The sequence below is a fragment of the Ochotona princeps genome, chromosome 23 (assembly GCF_030435755.1).
Source record: "Ochotona princeps isolate mOchPri1 chromosome 23, mOchPri1.hap1, whole genome shotgun sequence".
NCBI lineage: Eukaryota > Metazoa > Chordata > Mammalia > Lagomorpha > Ochotonidae > Ochotona > Ochotona princeps.
In genome coordinates this window covers 12,457,370-12,474,835 of record NC_080854.1, presented here as the reverse complement: position 1 = coordinate 12,474,835, position 17,466 = coordinate 12,457,370, and the positions used below count along the sequence as shown (strand labels likewise).

The 17,466-nt window shown below is 42.6% G+C and overlaps 1 protein-coding gene across 2 annotated transcripts in view; it reads right to left on the bottom strand.

The window, feature by feature from the left end:
• PLPP1 (phospholipid phosphatase 1) overlaps nucleotides 1–17,466 on the bottom strand; it is a 72,907-nt gene that overhangs the window by 40,950 nt on the left and 14,491 nt on the right. Inside the window, exon 2 of one of the 2 annotated variants that reach the window (XM_058680203.1) lies at nucleotides 313–467. The exons of the other annotated variant lie outside the window; for it this stretch is intronic. Within the exon in view, the coding sequence (XP_058536186.1) occupies nucleotides 313–467 (155 nt within the window). The remainder of the gene's footprint in view (nucleotides 1–312; nucleotides 468–17,466) is intronic. 2 annotated transcript variants of the gene reach the window in all.

The window sequence follows — 17,466 nt, the reverse complement described above, 5'->3', positions numbered from 1 at the left end:
AAGTATCTAAGCCTAAGTTTTTTCACTTGTGCACTAAGAGCAATTGGCCTAAATGACTTCAATAAACTCTTCCATTCTAAAATAATCACTGTATAATTCCTTATGATGATATCAAGTTGTTTTTGAGTAACATCCACCCTTACCTAGAAAAACACTGCCCCGGATTAAACACTAGATATATTTCTCCAATCATCATTCACTACCTCAAATAGCAGTGAAGGTAAGTCCTGTGGATGTACCCCCACCCCGACTCCATCACTTCATCAAACCTCCACAACCAACCCATCACTACCTACTTATTGAGTTACTTACAGAGGCAATGGGTAAGCCAAGCCCCAGTATGATGAGGATAGTGCTTGTGACGGTACTGTCATGGTACGGATAGTTGATGCTGTTGTCTGTACAGAAAAAGCCTCTCTGAAATGGATATATTTGGCCCAAATTTAGAACAGCCATAGGCATGGAAGCTGTTGGGGAAGGGAAAAAAGACACACATGATTAAATTCAATTCACTTCGTCACGAGGTAAAGACTACTGAATGGAGTACAAATTTAATCATTTTTTTGTCCCCTAAGGAGAAAGATCAATACTGTGTAATACCCAAGACTGAAGATTGAGGAAACTCTGCAGCATATGCTCATCTGTACCAGCCCTACCTTATCCATAAATAAATTCTCTTGCTATTGTTGACTTCTGAATTCAAGGACGGTCAATAAAAAATTCCCAGAGAGCTGAGCCAAATCGTCCCATAGAAAAATAACATAACAAAAACAGGAAGGCTTTCTATTTTACATTATATAACTCATATAATTGAATCGCTTACTAACTTAAATACATCAAATAAAAAGATAAGCTATGAATTTAATGATGGCATCATAACAAATGAAGTCAAAGATGACGAAAATTGGCTTCATGTTAGAATTTAACAGAACTGGAAAAATTAGAAATTATTAAGTACATTTGGTAATATAAGCAGAAAGGAACAAGCTCTTTGTTTTCTAAAGACAAATAAAAATGGGCTTTACTAGCCCAGTTAGGGCTCTAAAACCTCTTTAACAAGTTACACATGGATAACTTTCAGTTGAACTATCCCCACTCTAATAAAATGACCCTGAGAAGAAAGCTAATTAATGGCTTCTTAATGCACTCAAATTCATCATATTTTTAAGCTTTATTTTACACAATTCAAGCATTCAGCATCTAGTTACTTGCTATATGTTCACCAGGCAACGCCACACTTACAGACAAATTATTGTAAAATAAATACTAGCTTCAAAACCAAAAGTGTACATGTAGAAACAGAATATATACTCTAGATTTGGGGGGAGTAATGAAATTGTTCTATATATTAAAAATCAATGAATAAAAATTTTTAAAAAGAAATTATTCTATATCTTGATTCTGACAACTCATTCCATGACTCTGTTTTAGGCGGAGTATAAATTTTAAAATATAAATACCCTAAAAAATGGAAAGATGCCACAAAAATAGAAATATTACCATTAGCATGGGCACAAAAAGAGCCTACAAGAACTCAGAGGTCAATGTGAACTGGAATAGCTAGAAAAATATTAAAGAGGCAATTGAGTTGACCTTAACAGAGTAGGGAAACCACAGGCAACAGGGAGGCCCAGGGGAGCTTTTATGTAGGAGAGGGAGGCCCAGTCTGCATGAAAACTGCATCCACCAAAGCACAGGGGAATGAGCAGGAGTGCTGGAGGTAACACGTCACAGCCAACAGGGACCGCATGCTCACCCAAGCAGGCACTAGGCTATACAGATGACCCAGCCCCTACCCCAAGCCTGTCGAGGAAATACCATTACTATGCCCATTTTTTGAAATAAAGTTTGTGAAACTTCGAGAAACGAGGAACCATGCTGAAACCTGTGAGGTGATGGAACCAGGATTCCAACACAGGCTAGCTGTTTCCTTTCCTCACTCATTGGGAAGTCAGAGATCGTCCATCTGTTACTTCACTCCCAGAAATGACCAACCACCACCAGAGCTGGGCCAGGACGAAGCCAAGAGCCAGTAACTCCGTCTTGGCCTCCCAAATAGGTGGTAGGGGCCCAAGTTCGTGGGTCTCCTGCCGCCTTCCCAGATGCATAAGCAGGAAGCTGGATCAGAAACTGAGCAGCCAGGACACACACTAGCATTTCAATTAGGATGGAATGTCACAAGCAGGGCTTCATGTGCTGCCCCATCTTACTGGCCTAAGACTTTACCTGTTGCTAAAGTCAGTGACTATGACCTGCAACAGAGACAACTGATCTGGCTAGACTAACAGGCTAGCACTGGAGTCAAGAAACCAACAGGGGAAAGCAGACCTTCAGAAAAAAAAAATTCCTTCAATATAAAATACGTTATATTTGTAACAAAACTCTGGGTCAGCATGAAAGTGCAATTCTCTACCTGCAAGCATTGGCATCCCATTTGGGTACTGGTTTGTGTCCCAGCTGCTCCACTTCTCATCTAGCTCCCTGCTGGTGAGTTTGAGAGCCAGGGCTGGGGGCAGACCCTCGGGGTAGGCCACAGTAGACTATGCTCCAGCATTGGCTGGTGCTGGTGAGAGCCATAATGGGTGTGGGATCTCTCTGTCTCTCCTTTTCTTTATAACTCTGCCCTTCAAATAAAAATAAATGTTTTTAAAATATCTGTATCTATATTGTTCTGAAAAAATTTATCCTCTAGGAAATAGTACTCTCTTCTCTGACTCAGGATCAGCAGCATGACAAAATCAAGGATTTCAGAAGGGTAAAATAAAGGGAGAAAAGTACAAGTAATGGGTCAAGAAAGGGAGAATGTAATACAGCTTTTAAATCATCCAGTTAAGAAGGTGATAAACAGTATGTTGAGAGTATAAGTAAAACAAGGACATGAGGCAGAACATTTTGAATGTAGAAATGGCACAACTTGAGAACTACCAGCGGTCACAGAAGCAAAGATGACGCTTCAGGGTTTGGACACAGGGACAGGCAGGGGACATGTGAAGGGGCTAGTTCCAGGGGACAGAATGCTACTGTCTTTGGGGCAATTGACCCCTTCCAAAATGTTCAGCCCCATTTTCCACTGACCCCCATGCAGTCACTCACACTAAACCACCGGCTCAGCCCTAACGTACTGTTTTCACCAGCTTTCTATGAGGAACGCTTGCAAATATCACTGCCCCTACAGGACCAAATCAGGCACTCCCTCTCATCCTTCCCATGGCATCTTATACATGTATGACTTTGTACATATTTCACCTCACACATGTCACACTGTATTTTTTAACTGCATTTTGCATGTCTGCCAGCAACCCTGAAGGGCAAAGATTTTGGAGCAGAGGTGGCCCTGGTAGAAATCAAGGGAAAGAAAGAGCATAGACAGCCTCCCTCCTGAGTGTCACTGGGCAGTGCAGGAGGGGAGGATCCAGGGACAGGCACTGACTGGAATCAAAGGGCACACACAGCAGGACTCCATGCAGTCATTTCCCTGGTTCCCCTCTGCAGGCCTGCTGTAGGCTTTCATCCTTTACCTGGGACAGCTGCTCTCTGGTTACCACACCACTCCCTTTTTGGAGTTCTAGTAACCACCCCTTGGCCTGGTCTCTCAGCCATAAGGGGCAATATTCCATCTCTTCTGTTCTAGTACAAAGTGCTATGCCATGCCTTGTTGATTTTCTAAACGCTGCCTACATATCTGTGACCAGCTCCTTCACTTACTCCTCTAACCGTCCAGTTTGAATGTATAATCATCTGTTTCCTATCAGGACCCATGGCTGATGGTGCCACACAGGTATTGCAGGATTGCTAAACATAACCGTTAGCTACTTTCTCTCTCAGTACCTTTCTCTAAGGTATTTGGAGGAAGACAGACAATGAATATCTGCATAAACAGTTCAGGATCTTCAGTAAGCTCATGGGAAATGCACGCTATCAAAGAACTATTAGTAAGATTAATAGTTTTTGTACCAAAACATCTTTTAATTCCTTTCTCCATAAATGTTAGATCCTACAACTTTATTCTCCTCCAACTGACAATTAATGTATCTTCCAGTTCATATGCAATCACACTCTCAGATATAAATCATATAATTATAAAATTATATAATATAAAATATTCCAATGGAAAAAATCTAAGCTACATCTTACAGATGACAAACATGTAAAAGCAAAAATAGTAAGTGCTAACTTGCTTATCAGAAAGAATGAAAATAAATCTAGATATTGTTAGAGACTATACTAACTTTAGTACTCACTCCCTTCCATATTTTCTCAAAAAAAAAAAAAAGCTTTCAGACAGCTAAATAGTATGCCACACACTGAAATCCAGATGTGCCTACAGTCCTTACTCAAACATTTCAGTTCCTATTAATATGACAGCCATACTTTCAGGAAAAGAAAGAGGACTAAACCAGGGGGTGAGGGGTTGGGGGAAGTCACACCAAAAACTTAAACAGATGAAGTTCAGTGCCACAGGCAAACTACACAGTTGTAGCTGCAAACATAAATAACTAAGCCAAGAGTCAGGATCCAGCAGGAAGTAGACAGCTCTTTCAGGAAAGCCAGGTAATTCAAGCAGAGTTAAGAAAGGCTATTTGCAAAATGTTGAAAATGTGGGAGGAGTCAGAGATACTGTGACTTGCTGAAGTTGCAACCACACCCAAGCCTAAAGGTACCATGAGGTCACTAGACACAAGCCAAGACCTCTGGGAGAGCCAGCATGAAGCCAAGAAAGAAAATATACCAACCCCTCTCCTGCTGCCAGCGCCTCTCATTGACCAAGCGCACTGTTCTCAAAGAGCAAGGTTAACATCCCTGCACTGAGGGCAAAGTGGACCGTGACAGGAAGCAAGTCTGTAAGGGCAAGCGGTAGCTGTCCAGAGGCAGAAGTAAGATCAATCAAGATCCCAGCAGGGAACAGATGCTGCCTAAAAGTGGGTCACTCAGGAGAACTGAAACAATTTACAGACCCTATACTAAGAACCTGTAGTAAGAATTTTGGACTTGAGGACTGTCACCATTCAGGAGCAGGCTAAGCCTCCGCCTCCGGCACCAAGGGCCTATATGGGATCTAGCTCCTTGCTAATGGCCTGGAAAAGCAGTAGAGGACGGTTCAAGTCCTTGGGCCCTTGCACCCACTTGGGAGATTCAGAAGAAACTGCAGGCTCTTGTCTTCAGACAGGCCCAGTCCTACCACTGCAGCCATTTGGGGAGTGAGCCAGCAGATGGAACACCTCTGTCTCTCTGTAATTCTGCCTCTCAAAAAATAAAAACAAAAGAAAAAACAAAAAGAAAAAAAACAAATAAAAAAATAAAAAGAGAAAATAGAAAACAAAAAAAAAGGTAAAAAATAAAAACAAAACCTTTTCAAAAGACTGGACTTTATTCTGTAGATCACAAGATGCAGTCCGGTTTATGCTTTAATGGTAGTCTACCAGGGGAGGTGACTCAAAGAATTGTGTAAGAAAATGCAGCATGAGGGTAAAGTTGAAGAAAAAGCCAAAGATGAGAAAGACCAGTATATTTAACATACGTTGAGGGCCTGAAACAGAAATAACAGTGGGTAAAGGAGGTAGACTATCTAAAGAGGCTGTACCTACAAAACTACGGACCATGTCTCGCACACAGATGTGTGTCTCTAACACACACACACACACACACACCAGCCTTTGGTGTCTCTACAGATTGCACTGTTCATGTTTTCCTTGTCCAGAATAGCTTAGCATATAACAATGTTCTCTCCACAATCATGCTTACAATGAGTACTTCAAGGAGTATTTACTGAATGGATGAGCAAATGAGTAAAATGAATGCATATAAATAACAACCTTGTGTGACCGTGAGTTTAAATCATGACGAGTTTTAAGTGATCTTCCAATCCAAAAGGTTCAAGTTAAACAAAACGAAGAAAAGATCAAAACCAGGGCAAATAATCAAGTCCAAAACCATGCTAGAGAAGCGCCTACGATTCCACACTCTGCGTTCCAAGTGGAAAATGGTTAAAACTTCACAAAGATAAGCAAACTAAAAACACTCAAGTTGACTGTAAAATTTGTAATTTACAAACTATTGGAATCCTGAGGGTAATCTCTGCACAATCCAGCCTTAGTTCTAAGCAAATCTTCAGACACAGCTACCGTGGAAGCACTCTCCCAGTTAGCAACTGGCATTCTCTTCTCAACAACAGGAGGGAGGGTCCCACTTCCCAATTCCCCTAGAACTCCACAATCCCCCTGCAGGCAAGCAGAAGGACCAGATTTCCAAATGCAGTGCTGAAGAGTAAAGAGCAATCATGCGTCCAGACAGGACCGCACAGTGAGGCTCAGCCCAGATCCATTCTGTGTGGGAGACCCGGAAGAGGCTCTGGGCTCCTGGCTTCGGATCAGCTCAGCTCGGCCATTGCAGCCGCTTGGGGAGTGAATCATTGGACAGAAGATCTTCCTCTCTGTCTCTCCTCCTCTTTGTATATCTGACTTTCCAATAAAAATAAATCTTGAAAAACAGAGGATTTGGGATGTTTTCAACAAAGGAAATAATGTTTGAAAACATAAACACATTTACTGAGCATTATACAATGTATACATGTACCAAACATCACATGGTACCCTGTAAATACGTATAACTTTTTATTAAAAATAAATAAAACAGATGTGGAGATAGAAAATTTAACATGTTGAAAGAAATAGGCCCCAGAGCAACAGGCTAATCTACTTGCAAGCACCAAAATCCCACATGGGCACCATTCATGTGCATGGCCTAGGAGGGCAGTGGAGGACAGCCCAAAGCCTTGAAACCCTGCATCCATGTGGGAGACCCGGAAGCAGCTCCTGGCTCCCTACTTCAGATTGACTTAGCTCCAGTAGCTGCAGTCATTTGTGGAGTGCACCAGTGAATGAAAAATCTTTGTCTCTCCTCTCTGCAAATCTGCCTTTCCAATTAGGAACACAAAATTAAAAAATAAAAACTTAAGAAGAAAAAAATTTAATTATAGAGCCTTAAATTCCTACATTAGAAATTAATAAAATACTCAATGCAGTAACTTATTAAAAAGAAGATTGAAAAGAAACAGAAAAGAAAAAAACAGATTAACAAAGCCAAATGACTTTTTTTTTTACACGTTAGTGTCAACCATTACTTCAGCTTAAAAAAAAAAGAAAAATACAAATACAGAATATTATTAAAAACTTTCAAAGGCATTCACGTCATCTTTGGGCTAAATTTTTTCAGAAGCCCAAGCACTAATTCATCCAAGAGCACACAACAGCTCTTGGGTGTGTCCTACGAGATAACCAGTGTTATACAGTTAGTAAGCAGGGAAGACAAGATATTAACAAAATGTTACTCTTTCCACCATAAAATAGGGCTTCTCTTTGTAGGAAAGCAATCTAGCCATCAGTGTCTGTTTACATATCCATAAGAGAAAAGAATGACATCATTTCTTGGGCCATTTTTTAAAAGTTTTTTTTTATTGGAATGTCAGATTAACAGATAAGAGAGAGAGGAAGATCTTTCATCTGCTGATTCACTCCCAAAGTGTCTGCAATGGCTGGAGCTGAGCCGACCCACAGCCAGGATGCAGGAGTTTCTGGGTCTCCCACATGGGTGCAGGAGAGCCCTGGGCCGTCCTCAACTGCTTTCTCAGGTCGCAAGCTGGGAGCTAGATGGGAAGTGGAACAGCTGGGATAGGATTGGGTGCCCATATAGGATCCTGGTTGTTGCAAGGCAAGGATTGAGCCACTAGGCTACTGAGCAGGGCCCTTTCAGGCCCCTTTCAATCCATGATTGCATGATCCTCCCTAGCTGTGTATAGAAACAGCTGATTCTCTTCTCCTGTTAGATTGGGAGTAGGTACAATCCCTGCCTATGACATTTCTTACCATAACCAGTGTCTTACTTTGCTAAAAACTATGGAAAATAAATGTAAAACCTCAGCACAATTTGTGAGAAAACAATGAGCAACCATTCACTTGTAGGAACTGATGTGCTTCCAAAAAGGTAAGGGATAAAACTCCTAACACAAAATGCATTCCATTTCCCTTCCCCCCACTCCAGGCTAGGTGAGTTTAACCATGTTTGTGCATTTTTCTGCATGTATATTTGGATCTGAAAAGCGAGTCTACGGTTTTGTGAAGTTTGCGTCTACAAACCCTTTCATTTTCTCCTTTTGGAAGTCAAAAGTTAGAAAATAAAATATTGTTGGCCCAAAACCTTGGGACCCTGCACCCGTGTGAGAGACCTGGAAGAGGCTCCTGGCTCTTGGCTTCAGATCAGCACAGCTTTGGCCGTTGTGTCCACTTGGGGAGTCAACCATCGGATGGAAGATCTTTCTTTCTTCTCTCCTCTCTGCATATCTGACTTTCCAATAAAAGTAAATAAATCTTTTTAAAAAAAATGCAAAAGTTGGGCCTGGCACAATGACTCAATTGGCTAAACCTTCCCCTTGCCATTCCAGGGTCCCATATGGACACTGGTTCATTATTCCGGCTGCTTTATTCCCATCCAGCTCCCTGCCTGTGGTGTGAGAACGCAGCAGAAGATGGCCCAAGGCATTCGGACCTGGAATCCATGTGGAAGACTCAGAAGTAGTTCCTGGATCTGAAATGCCTCTGCTGTGGCCACTGCAGCCCCTTGGGGAGTGAACCAGCAGATGGGGGAATCTTTCTCTCCTTCGCTCTGTGGATGTGCCTTTACAATAAAAACAAGTAAATCTTTTTAAAATTTTAAAATAAAAAATAGAAATGGAAAAGTCACTCAGAAGTTTAACAACTTAAGTATGACACTAGTAAGTCTGTGAGGTAAGACATTGGTCTCTTTACAGCCCAAAGGAAGAAGTCCCTTACCTAAAATGCTGAAACCACACGATTGAAGATTCCAGGATTTTTCACATTTAGGTGTATCAGCAGAGGTTTTATCCATTGAGTATTCCTTATCAGAAAATACAGAATCTGCAGTGTTGCAGAATTCAAAACTGTCATTCTAGCACTCAAGAAGTTTGATTTGGGAAGATTTTGAATTTTCTGATGAGGGATACTTACTCAGTAACAGAAAAAAAAGGTTCGGGCCCGGCGGCGTGGCCTAGCGGCTAAAGTCCTCGCCTTGAAAGCCCCGGGATCCCATATGGGCGCCGGTTCTAATCCCGGCAGCTCCACTTCCCATCCAGCTCCCTGCTTGTGGCCTGGGAAAGCAGTTGAGGACAGCCCAATGCATTGGGACCCTGCACCCGCATGGGAGACCTGGAAGAGGTTCCAGGTTCCCGGCTTCGGATCGGCGCGCACCGGCCTGTTGCGGCTCACTTGGGGAGTGAATCATCGGATGGAAGATCTTCCTCTCTGTCTCTCCTCCTCTCTGTATATCCGGCTTTCCAATAATAATAAAATCTTTAAAAAAAAAAAAAAAAAAGAAAAAAAAGGTTCAAGTAAATAAAGCAATAGTGTCAGGGAGAGTGAAGGTATGCTTTCCAAAAACTAACAGTGGCTAACTGTTTTCTGAAAGAGACAAGACAGTGACCTCCCATGTGCTCTGGTATCATCTACAGCCCTATCTGATCTCCCATTAACACCAAGGGCAGGCCAGGCCAAAGCCGGGAACGGTGACCTCAATCCAGCTCTCTCTGGGTGGCAGGCACTCAAATGCTACTGCTTCCCAAGGTCTGCATTAGGAAGAAGCTTGCTTAGAAGCGAACTGAACTCCAACCCCAGCACTCCAAACTAGGATGCGCGTGATCTAAGTAGCAGCCAGACCACTAAGGCCATAGGCCTGTCCCAACAGTGTTTACCTTTTACTGAATTCCCATGATATTCCCTGACACAAGGCTAAGTTGTGAAGCTTCCTAATCCTTTAAACACTCGAAATCATCAAACTCTAATTTTTAAGGATGAGTGAGCCTGTTCAGGACCATTTAGGATACAGAATTAAGAATTTAAACCCAGGGGCCCGGCAAGGTAGCCTAATGGTCAAACTCCTCACCTTGCACGCACCAGGATCCCATATGGACACTGGTTCATGTTCCAGCTGCCACACTTCCCATCCAGCTCCCTACCTGAGGCCTGGAGAAGCAGTCAAGGATGGTCCAAAGCCTTGGGACCCTGCTCCTGCATAGGAAACCCGGAAGAAGCTCCAGACTCCTGGCTCTAAATGGCTCAGTTCCGGCTATTGTGGCCATTGGGAGAGTGAATCTTCGGACAGAAGATCTTTGTCTCCGTCTCTCCTCCTTTCTGAATATCTGACTTTCCAATGAAAGAACTCAAAGCCCAGGTCACTGAGGCCATAAACCCAATGTGTTTTGTGTTTTGTTCGTTTGTTTTTGCTTTTTTTTTTTTTTTTTTTTTTTGGTGGGGTATTTATTTATAAGCCTTCTCAAGGCTCTGGGCTGTGCTCAACTGCTTTCCCTGGCCACAAGCATGGAACTGGATGAGAAGCAGGGCCGGCGGGACTCAAACCAGCGCTCAAATGTGATCCTGGCTCATGCAAAGAAAGCAAAGACTTTAGCTACAGACTACCGTGCCAGGCCCAGTTACACATAGTTTTAACAATAATGTACATCACTTGTTACAAGGAAACAAAATAGAAAAAGAACAAACTACAGGAAAGAGATCCCCAACAATGCAGAAGACTTAAAAGAATTTAAAAAAAAGAAAAAGAATTAAGGAATTAGTAGATATAGACAACTTATTGAAAAGCAAGGAAGGAAACACCTTGGTCAGAGTAAGATGTCTGAGGTTTATCTTTAGCGAAAAGATACTGGCCCTGGCGGCGTGGCCTAGCAGCTAAAGTCCTCGCCTTGAAAGCCCCGGGATCCCATGTGGGCACCGGTTCTAATTCCGGCAGCTCCACTTCCCATCCAGCTCCCTGCTTGTGGCCTGGGAAAGCAGTCGAGGATGGCCCAATGCATTGGGACCCTGCACCCGTGTGGGAGACCCGGAAGAGGTTCCTGGTTCCCAGCATCAGATCAGCGTGCACCGGCCCGTTGCGGCTCACTTGGGGAGTGAATCATTGGACGGAAGATCTTCCTCTCTGTCTCTCCTCCTCTCTGTATATCTGACTTCGTAATAAAAATAAATAAATCTTGAAAAAAAAAAAAGATATGACCATGAGCTGAGATGGTGGAATGGGTGGGAAATCTCAAAATGGAAAATGGGTATAAAGGATGGTGCTACACCCAAGGGAAACGGGGAGAACACAAGGGCAGCACCAGAGAAGACAACTCCCGTTATCAGAGCAAGGTCAGCTCCTGTTCAGGCTTTTAAATAACTTGATATTTGATTTGACTGTAGGCAGCACTGCTAGGCCCCGAGTCCTTGGAGAGGTCACACGCAGCCATCGGTACTGGGCCTCACTATGCTGCAGGAGCCAAATACAAACTTCTTCCCCAGCAACCCTCTTTGTTGGTCTGATGGAAACCTGATGGCCAAGCGGAAGACACTGAGCTAAGCCACTGCGAGCAGCTCTATATCCAGTACTGCACTAAATACTTAACAATTTTATTCAATTCTCCCAATTCTAGGACACGGCCCCAAGAGGGCAGAGATATTGTATTTGCCAATATATCCCAAACACCTACGTCACTGCCTAGAACAGGGGAGCCCTTGATAAATATAAAATGGATGAACAGTCCCAGTAATGCAGGTATTATCATTCCCAAATTAAAGATCAAGGAATGATTCAGAAAGGATAAGTAGCTTATTTCAAGTCATAAATATTCTAAATTTCACCCATACACATTATATTTAACAACTAGTCCCACACCAGCACTAGCCACTCAGAACAGACATCAGCTGCTACTGAAAGCTACATTCTGCTTCAGTGTTTTAGTGGTAGCATCAAGGGCAGTCCATGGTCAAGGCCCAGGGCAGGGAAGACTCACACACAGAGGGTACTACCTTGATAGTAAGCTGTATATGAAGAACCACAGTACCAAAATCCCAAGCATTTGTCCATGGCTCATTGCTGCTAAGAAACTGTGTGAGCTTGCAGGCTAAATGGCCTATGTGACCTTTTATGAATCAAGGCCCATCTAAGTCTGGTTATCTCACAGGTGACTCCAAATAATTAAGTGGGTGCTTCCCTTAGTTGCTGGAGGCATGGGCTGTCCAGTTGAGATAGGTAGGGAATGTGTGTTATTTTCCCTCACCTTGAGGACTGTTGCGAATTTCCCCTTTTCAAGCTCTTGTGGACTGCCCCTATAAAAACCCTATGAATGTTCTGTTTGGGGCCACATTCCCGGTAGGGGTGTTGGTCCCGGCTGGCCAGTTGGTCAGCCCACTGCCTGCTCTCAACTAAGAACCCAGGCTTGGATGTGCTGAGTTCAATAAACCATCCTTGTGCACTTGGATCAACTTCAGACTCCTGGTGATTTCTGGGGATCTCAAAATCTGGGCACAACAGCATACCCCAGAATTCCAAGGGGTGCTCAACTGATCCTGAAACCCTTGTTCTAAACCAAATGGAAAACACTACCTTTGCTAAGGAGTGAGAGCAGTCAAAATGGCAAGAGGCTTTACAGGAGTACAAATGCCATTCAAAACATGTCAGGAGGGGAGGGGAATTACAAACAATTAAAGAATAGCAACTAGGCTCAGTCTATTACTTATAAAGTGAGAAAAAAAATAAACGGAAGGAAGGCAGGCAAGCAACGGTGGTTCCTGAGCGAAGGAGGACCCAGTGCAAGCTGCGCTGCAGGAGCTCCGGGACAAGGAGCTTGCACAATGTGGAGCTGGCGTGGCTGTGGCCCTGCAGGAGGGCACAGCTAGAGCGCACCGTCTGTCTGAATATGAGTCACGGCCACGGCTCTCCAAGGGCAAGAGTGCAAAGAACAGTGAGCTCTCAGCTCTCAGACACCTACACGCTGGTCGCCGGCTTGCAGACACCACCTCTCTGTGGCTGACATGGTTTTACTATAAAAAGTACTACATACTTTCTCAAGTTGAGACAAAGGGGAGAAAAAACTATTTGGATCTAAAGGCCATTTACCAAATAAGGTTTTTACATTTTGTGGCTTTGAGTCAATAATTACCTATAATGTATTCAACCTTGGAATGTCTTATTTCATTAAAACACTTAAAATAAATTTATGTACATATATAAACAGCTTTTTAAAAAATGTTAGAGGTAGGTTAATTTACTATAAACCCAAAAAATTCTTTTTGGACAAACAATAAACAAATTAGTCTCTTTGTTTATATACTAACAAACAAACAAAAAAAACTGGTCACCTGTTGCTCTGCTCCCTGCCCAGAAAGGCGCCCTGCAATGGTGCCAGCTGGCCGAGAACAGCACGAGTCCCAGCCCACGCCCTCATGCTAACAGCCCTTCCCTTTCTTCAAGCTGGCAAAGGTCACAAGCAGTAGCAAAGTTTCCATGTGAGTTACCATATGCAAATGGCACATCCATGACAGAAGCGTACAAGGTGTGGGAAGGGACAGTTCGTTGTTTTTCTATCTTCCCTTTTCCTTCACACTTAAGAGATGAAATCTGTGGGAATCTTTTTTTCAAAGATTTACTTATTTTTATTATAAAGTCAGATATACAGAAAGGAGGAGAGACAGAGAGGAAGATCTTCCGTCCGATGATTCCCTCCCCAAGTGAGCCGCAACGGCCGGTGCTGTGCCAACCGAAGCCAGGAGCCAGGAACTTCTTCCAGGTCTCCCACACGGGTGCAGGGTCCCAAGGCTTTGGGCTGTCATCAACTGCTTTCCCAGGCCACAAGCAGGGAGCTGGATGGGAAGTGGAGCTGCCGGGATTAGAACCGGCGATATGGGATCCCAGCGTGTTCAAGGTGCAGACTTTAGCTGCTAGGCCACCACGCCGGGCCCTCTGTGGGAATTTCTTAGTATTTGAAGTTATAACTTAGTCATTTCTGTCAAAATCGTTCTATTTACAAAGTAGTAGAGTTGGGGGTGATGTAAGCATATCTTAAAAGCAGAAAAAAACTACATGCACACTGTACAGTAACATTCATACCACTAATGGCAGACCTATGCAGAAAAGCAGGGCTGCACACTATGAGTCTACTTCTATGATATTATATGACATTCCACTTATGTGACATTATGGGATGTAGAACAGATCACTGGAGGAAAGTGGGAGGAGCAAAGATTACAAAGGGAACAGTGGAAGACAATCAGTCAACCCTGTATCTTGATTACACCAAGGTCAAGGTCATACACGATTAAATTCTGAATGGCACAAATTCATAGACTACATTTCAAAAGAGAAAGTTTTATCGTATGTAAATTTGAGTACCAAAAACTTGGCTTAAGCCTCAACTCACCTCTCTACTCCCCCGCACTGTTTGAAACCTCTTGACATGCTCTGCAATAACCCCACCCCTTCTGCCTGGCCAACACCTCCCTGCCATTCTAGCTTCTATTCAGCTTCTCCAGGAATCCTTCCTTTGGCATGGCAGGGTGGCGTCCTGAATAGGTCTGGATAGTCAAAACATACTAGGTTGACTTGGCATTCTCCCAATTACTGTTTAAATGAGCTTGGACAAATTATTTACCTTTCTGAACTCATTTTCCTCATCTAATGAGTGGGTATGAACACTATGCTGCAAACTAAGAGCGTTGTCCAGTGCCTAAGCTAGAACATGGCACACTAAGAGGGTTTAACAAATGTTTGTTTCCTAATATTTCACCTCGGCCTGTGACCCTCCAAGCCCTATGGTCCTGAGATACAAAGCTACTACTTCACTCATGCATTGTGATTCTTGATCCTTGTTAATAAAATGTATTATTAATTTTGAAATTCTCAGAAGATAGCATGTTCACTCCCTGATGATCAAATAAAGTATTTGAAGAACTTTTCGCTTGATGTAATCTGGATGTTACTGAAGAGAAAGAGAAGCAGGCAGAAAAGGCCAGAGGACACTGAGGTGTTCTGGGATGGGTTGTCCAAGATTTTCTAAAGTTTTTGATTGCTAATAACCTAAGCTTTCAAAAATAAGGTAAATAGATTAATACCAAATACACACAATGTGTCCATTAAAACTTTGTGGTAGATAATAGGGCCCGGCGCAATAGCGTGATGGTTAAAGTCCTCGCCTTGCACGTCCGGGATCCCATATGATCGCCGGTTCTAATCCCGGTAGCCCTGCTTCCAATCCAGCTCCCTGCTTGTGGCCTGGAAAAGCACTTGAGGATGGCCCAAAGCCTTGGGACCCTGTACCTGCGTGGGAGACCAAGAAGAGCTCCTGGCTCCTGGCTTCAGATTGGCTCAGCTCCGGCCATTCTAGCCACTTGGGGAGTGGATGAGCAGCCAGAGGATACTTCTGTATCATCTCTGAAAACCTGCGTTTCCAATAAATAAATACAACTTAAAAAAAATGAAATTTAAAACAGCTATATTTGTAGTATGGTCATTTTCCATTCAATTATTGTTTATAACCATTGTCTGTATTCCCACTAAAGTCTTTTTGCTTTTGACTTATTAAGTATTAGCTTTTTTAATGTAATGAAAATATATTATATAAAAAACTAAACAAAAACCAAAACCAAAGAAACAGCCAGAAAAGGAGAAGAAAAGAGTAGGAGGAAGGGGCAGGGTAAATAATATTAAATCTGTTAAAAACTAAAGTAAAATTCAAAAAATTTTTTAAAGTTTAAATAAACTAAACAAAAACACTGGAAAAGATGGGCCCGGTGGGGTGGCCTAGTGGCTAAAGTCCTCATCTTGAATGCGCCAGCCGTTGCGGCTCACTTAGGGAGTGAATCATCGGACGGAAGATCTTCCTCTCTGTCTCTCCTCCTCTCTGACTTTTCAATAAAAATAAAAATAAATCTTTAAAAAAAATACTGGAAAAGATGCAACCAATTAATGGGTTCATCTCTGGGTAATAGTGAGAGGATTACCAATGATAATTTAGAAATCAGAATAACTTGTTTTTTAAAGATTTATTAATTTTATTGGGATTTAGAGAGTATGAGATACAGAGAAAAATCTTACATCTTCTCGCTCATTCAAACAACGGTCGGAGCTGAGCCGATCCGCAGCCAGGAGCCAGGAGTTTCTTCTGGGTCTCTCACACAGGTGCAGCGTCCTAAGGCTTTGGGCCATCCTCGACTGCTTTCCCAGACCATAAGCAGGGATGGGAAGTGGAGCAGCCAGGATACGAACCAGTGCTCATGTGGGAGCCCAGCACATGCAAAGGAAAGATTTACCCACTGAGTCATTGCATTGGGCCCCAGAATAACTATTTTTTTTTTTTTTTTTTTTTTTTTTTTTTTTTTTTTTTTTTTTTTTTTTTTTTAATTGGTTTCCTTTTATTAGTCCTTTTGGTCTTTCATCAATCCCATTTATTTTTATTGACATCTTTGGTCTTTTATTTATGTGCCCGCAGTTAGTGATTTTTAAAATGCAATTAATAACTCCAGCTCTATTTTCCTTTTCCTCTTACCCTAGTCTCTCCTTTTGTCCCTCAGATGATTAATTTCTTCAGATCAAATCTCTTTTGACTCCCAATCATCCATACACAATTTTGATGTTTCCCTGAATGGCACTTTCTCAAAATTTTAGCATGCACTGCTTTGTACAGTTACAGCAAAATTAAAATGTGAGGCTGGTTTTGACAGGAAGGCTAAGCAGGAAGATTGTTTCTTAGGCTATGCTAAGCAGTGTGTAAGTATGACTGATGAATCATGATGTGAATTACAGAATGTGAGGAGAACCCAAGTATCTATGTAACTGTGTCACATAATACAATGTAATTACTGAAGTTAAATAATAAATAATTAAAAAAAAAAAAAAAAAAAAAGATATTATCATGCTAAATTGCTGTGAAAATATTTCCAAAGCTATCCTATGACTCTTAAAAGGAAGACAAGCTTCAATCACTCATGACACTTATATACTATGCATAAAGTAAACACTCAGAGTATCTTTTTGTGGAAACAGACAACATGTAAGCATGTGATCTGCATTAAGGAAGTGTAGTTGTGGTATTTCACTCGTCTTTTGAGAACCACGGATTGTCAAAACCAGAATAACTATTTTTAAGGGAAAAAAATTACCTAGAACTTCAAAATGACAGTATTCTATCTCTTCAAGATTCTAATATCCAAACTGGGGTTAAGTCCTCTTTTAGAAGGAATAATGCATTGGGCCGTCCTCAACTGCTTTCCCAGGCCACAAGCAGGGAGCTGGATGGGAAGTGGAGCTGCCGGGATTAGAACCGGCGCCCATATGGGATCCCGGGGCTTTCAAGGCGAGGACTTTAGCCGCTAGGCCACGCCGCCAGGCCCAAAAAAAAGAAGGAATAATGCTTAAGGGACTGTGCAGTAGATGATGGCTGCCAGGAAAAAATAGTCACTGGAAAGTCAGAGAGACAGTGAACCAGCTCCCACCTGCTGGTTCACTCCCCAAAGGCTGCACTGGTCGGAGCTGGGCTGGTCCGAAACTGGGAGCATGGGCCAAGGACAGCAGCAGAGAAGGTGGATCAGGGGCTGTGCAGTCAGACTCCATTCAGCATGCTGGCTGGCATCAGAG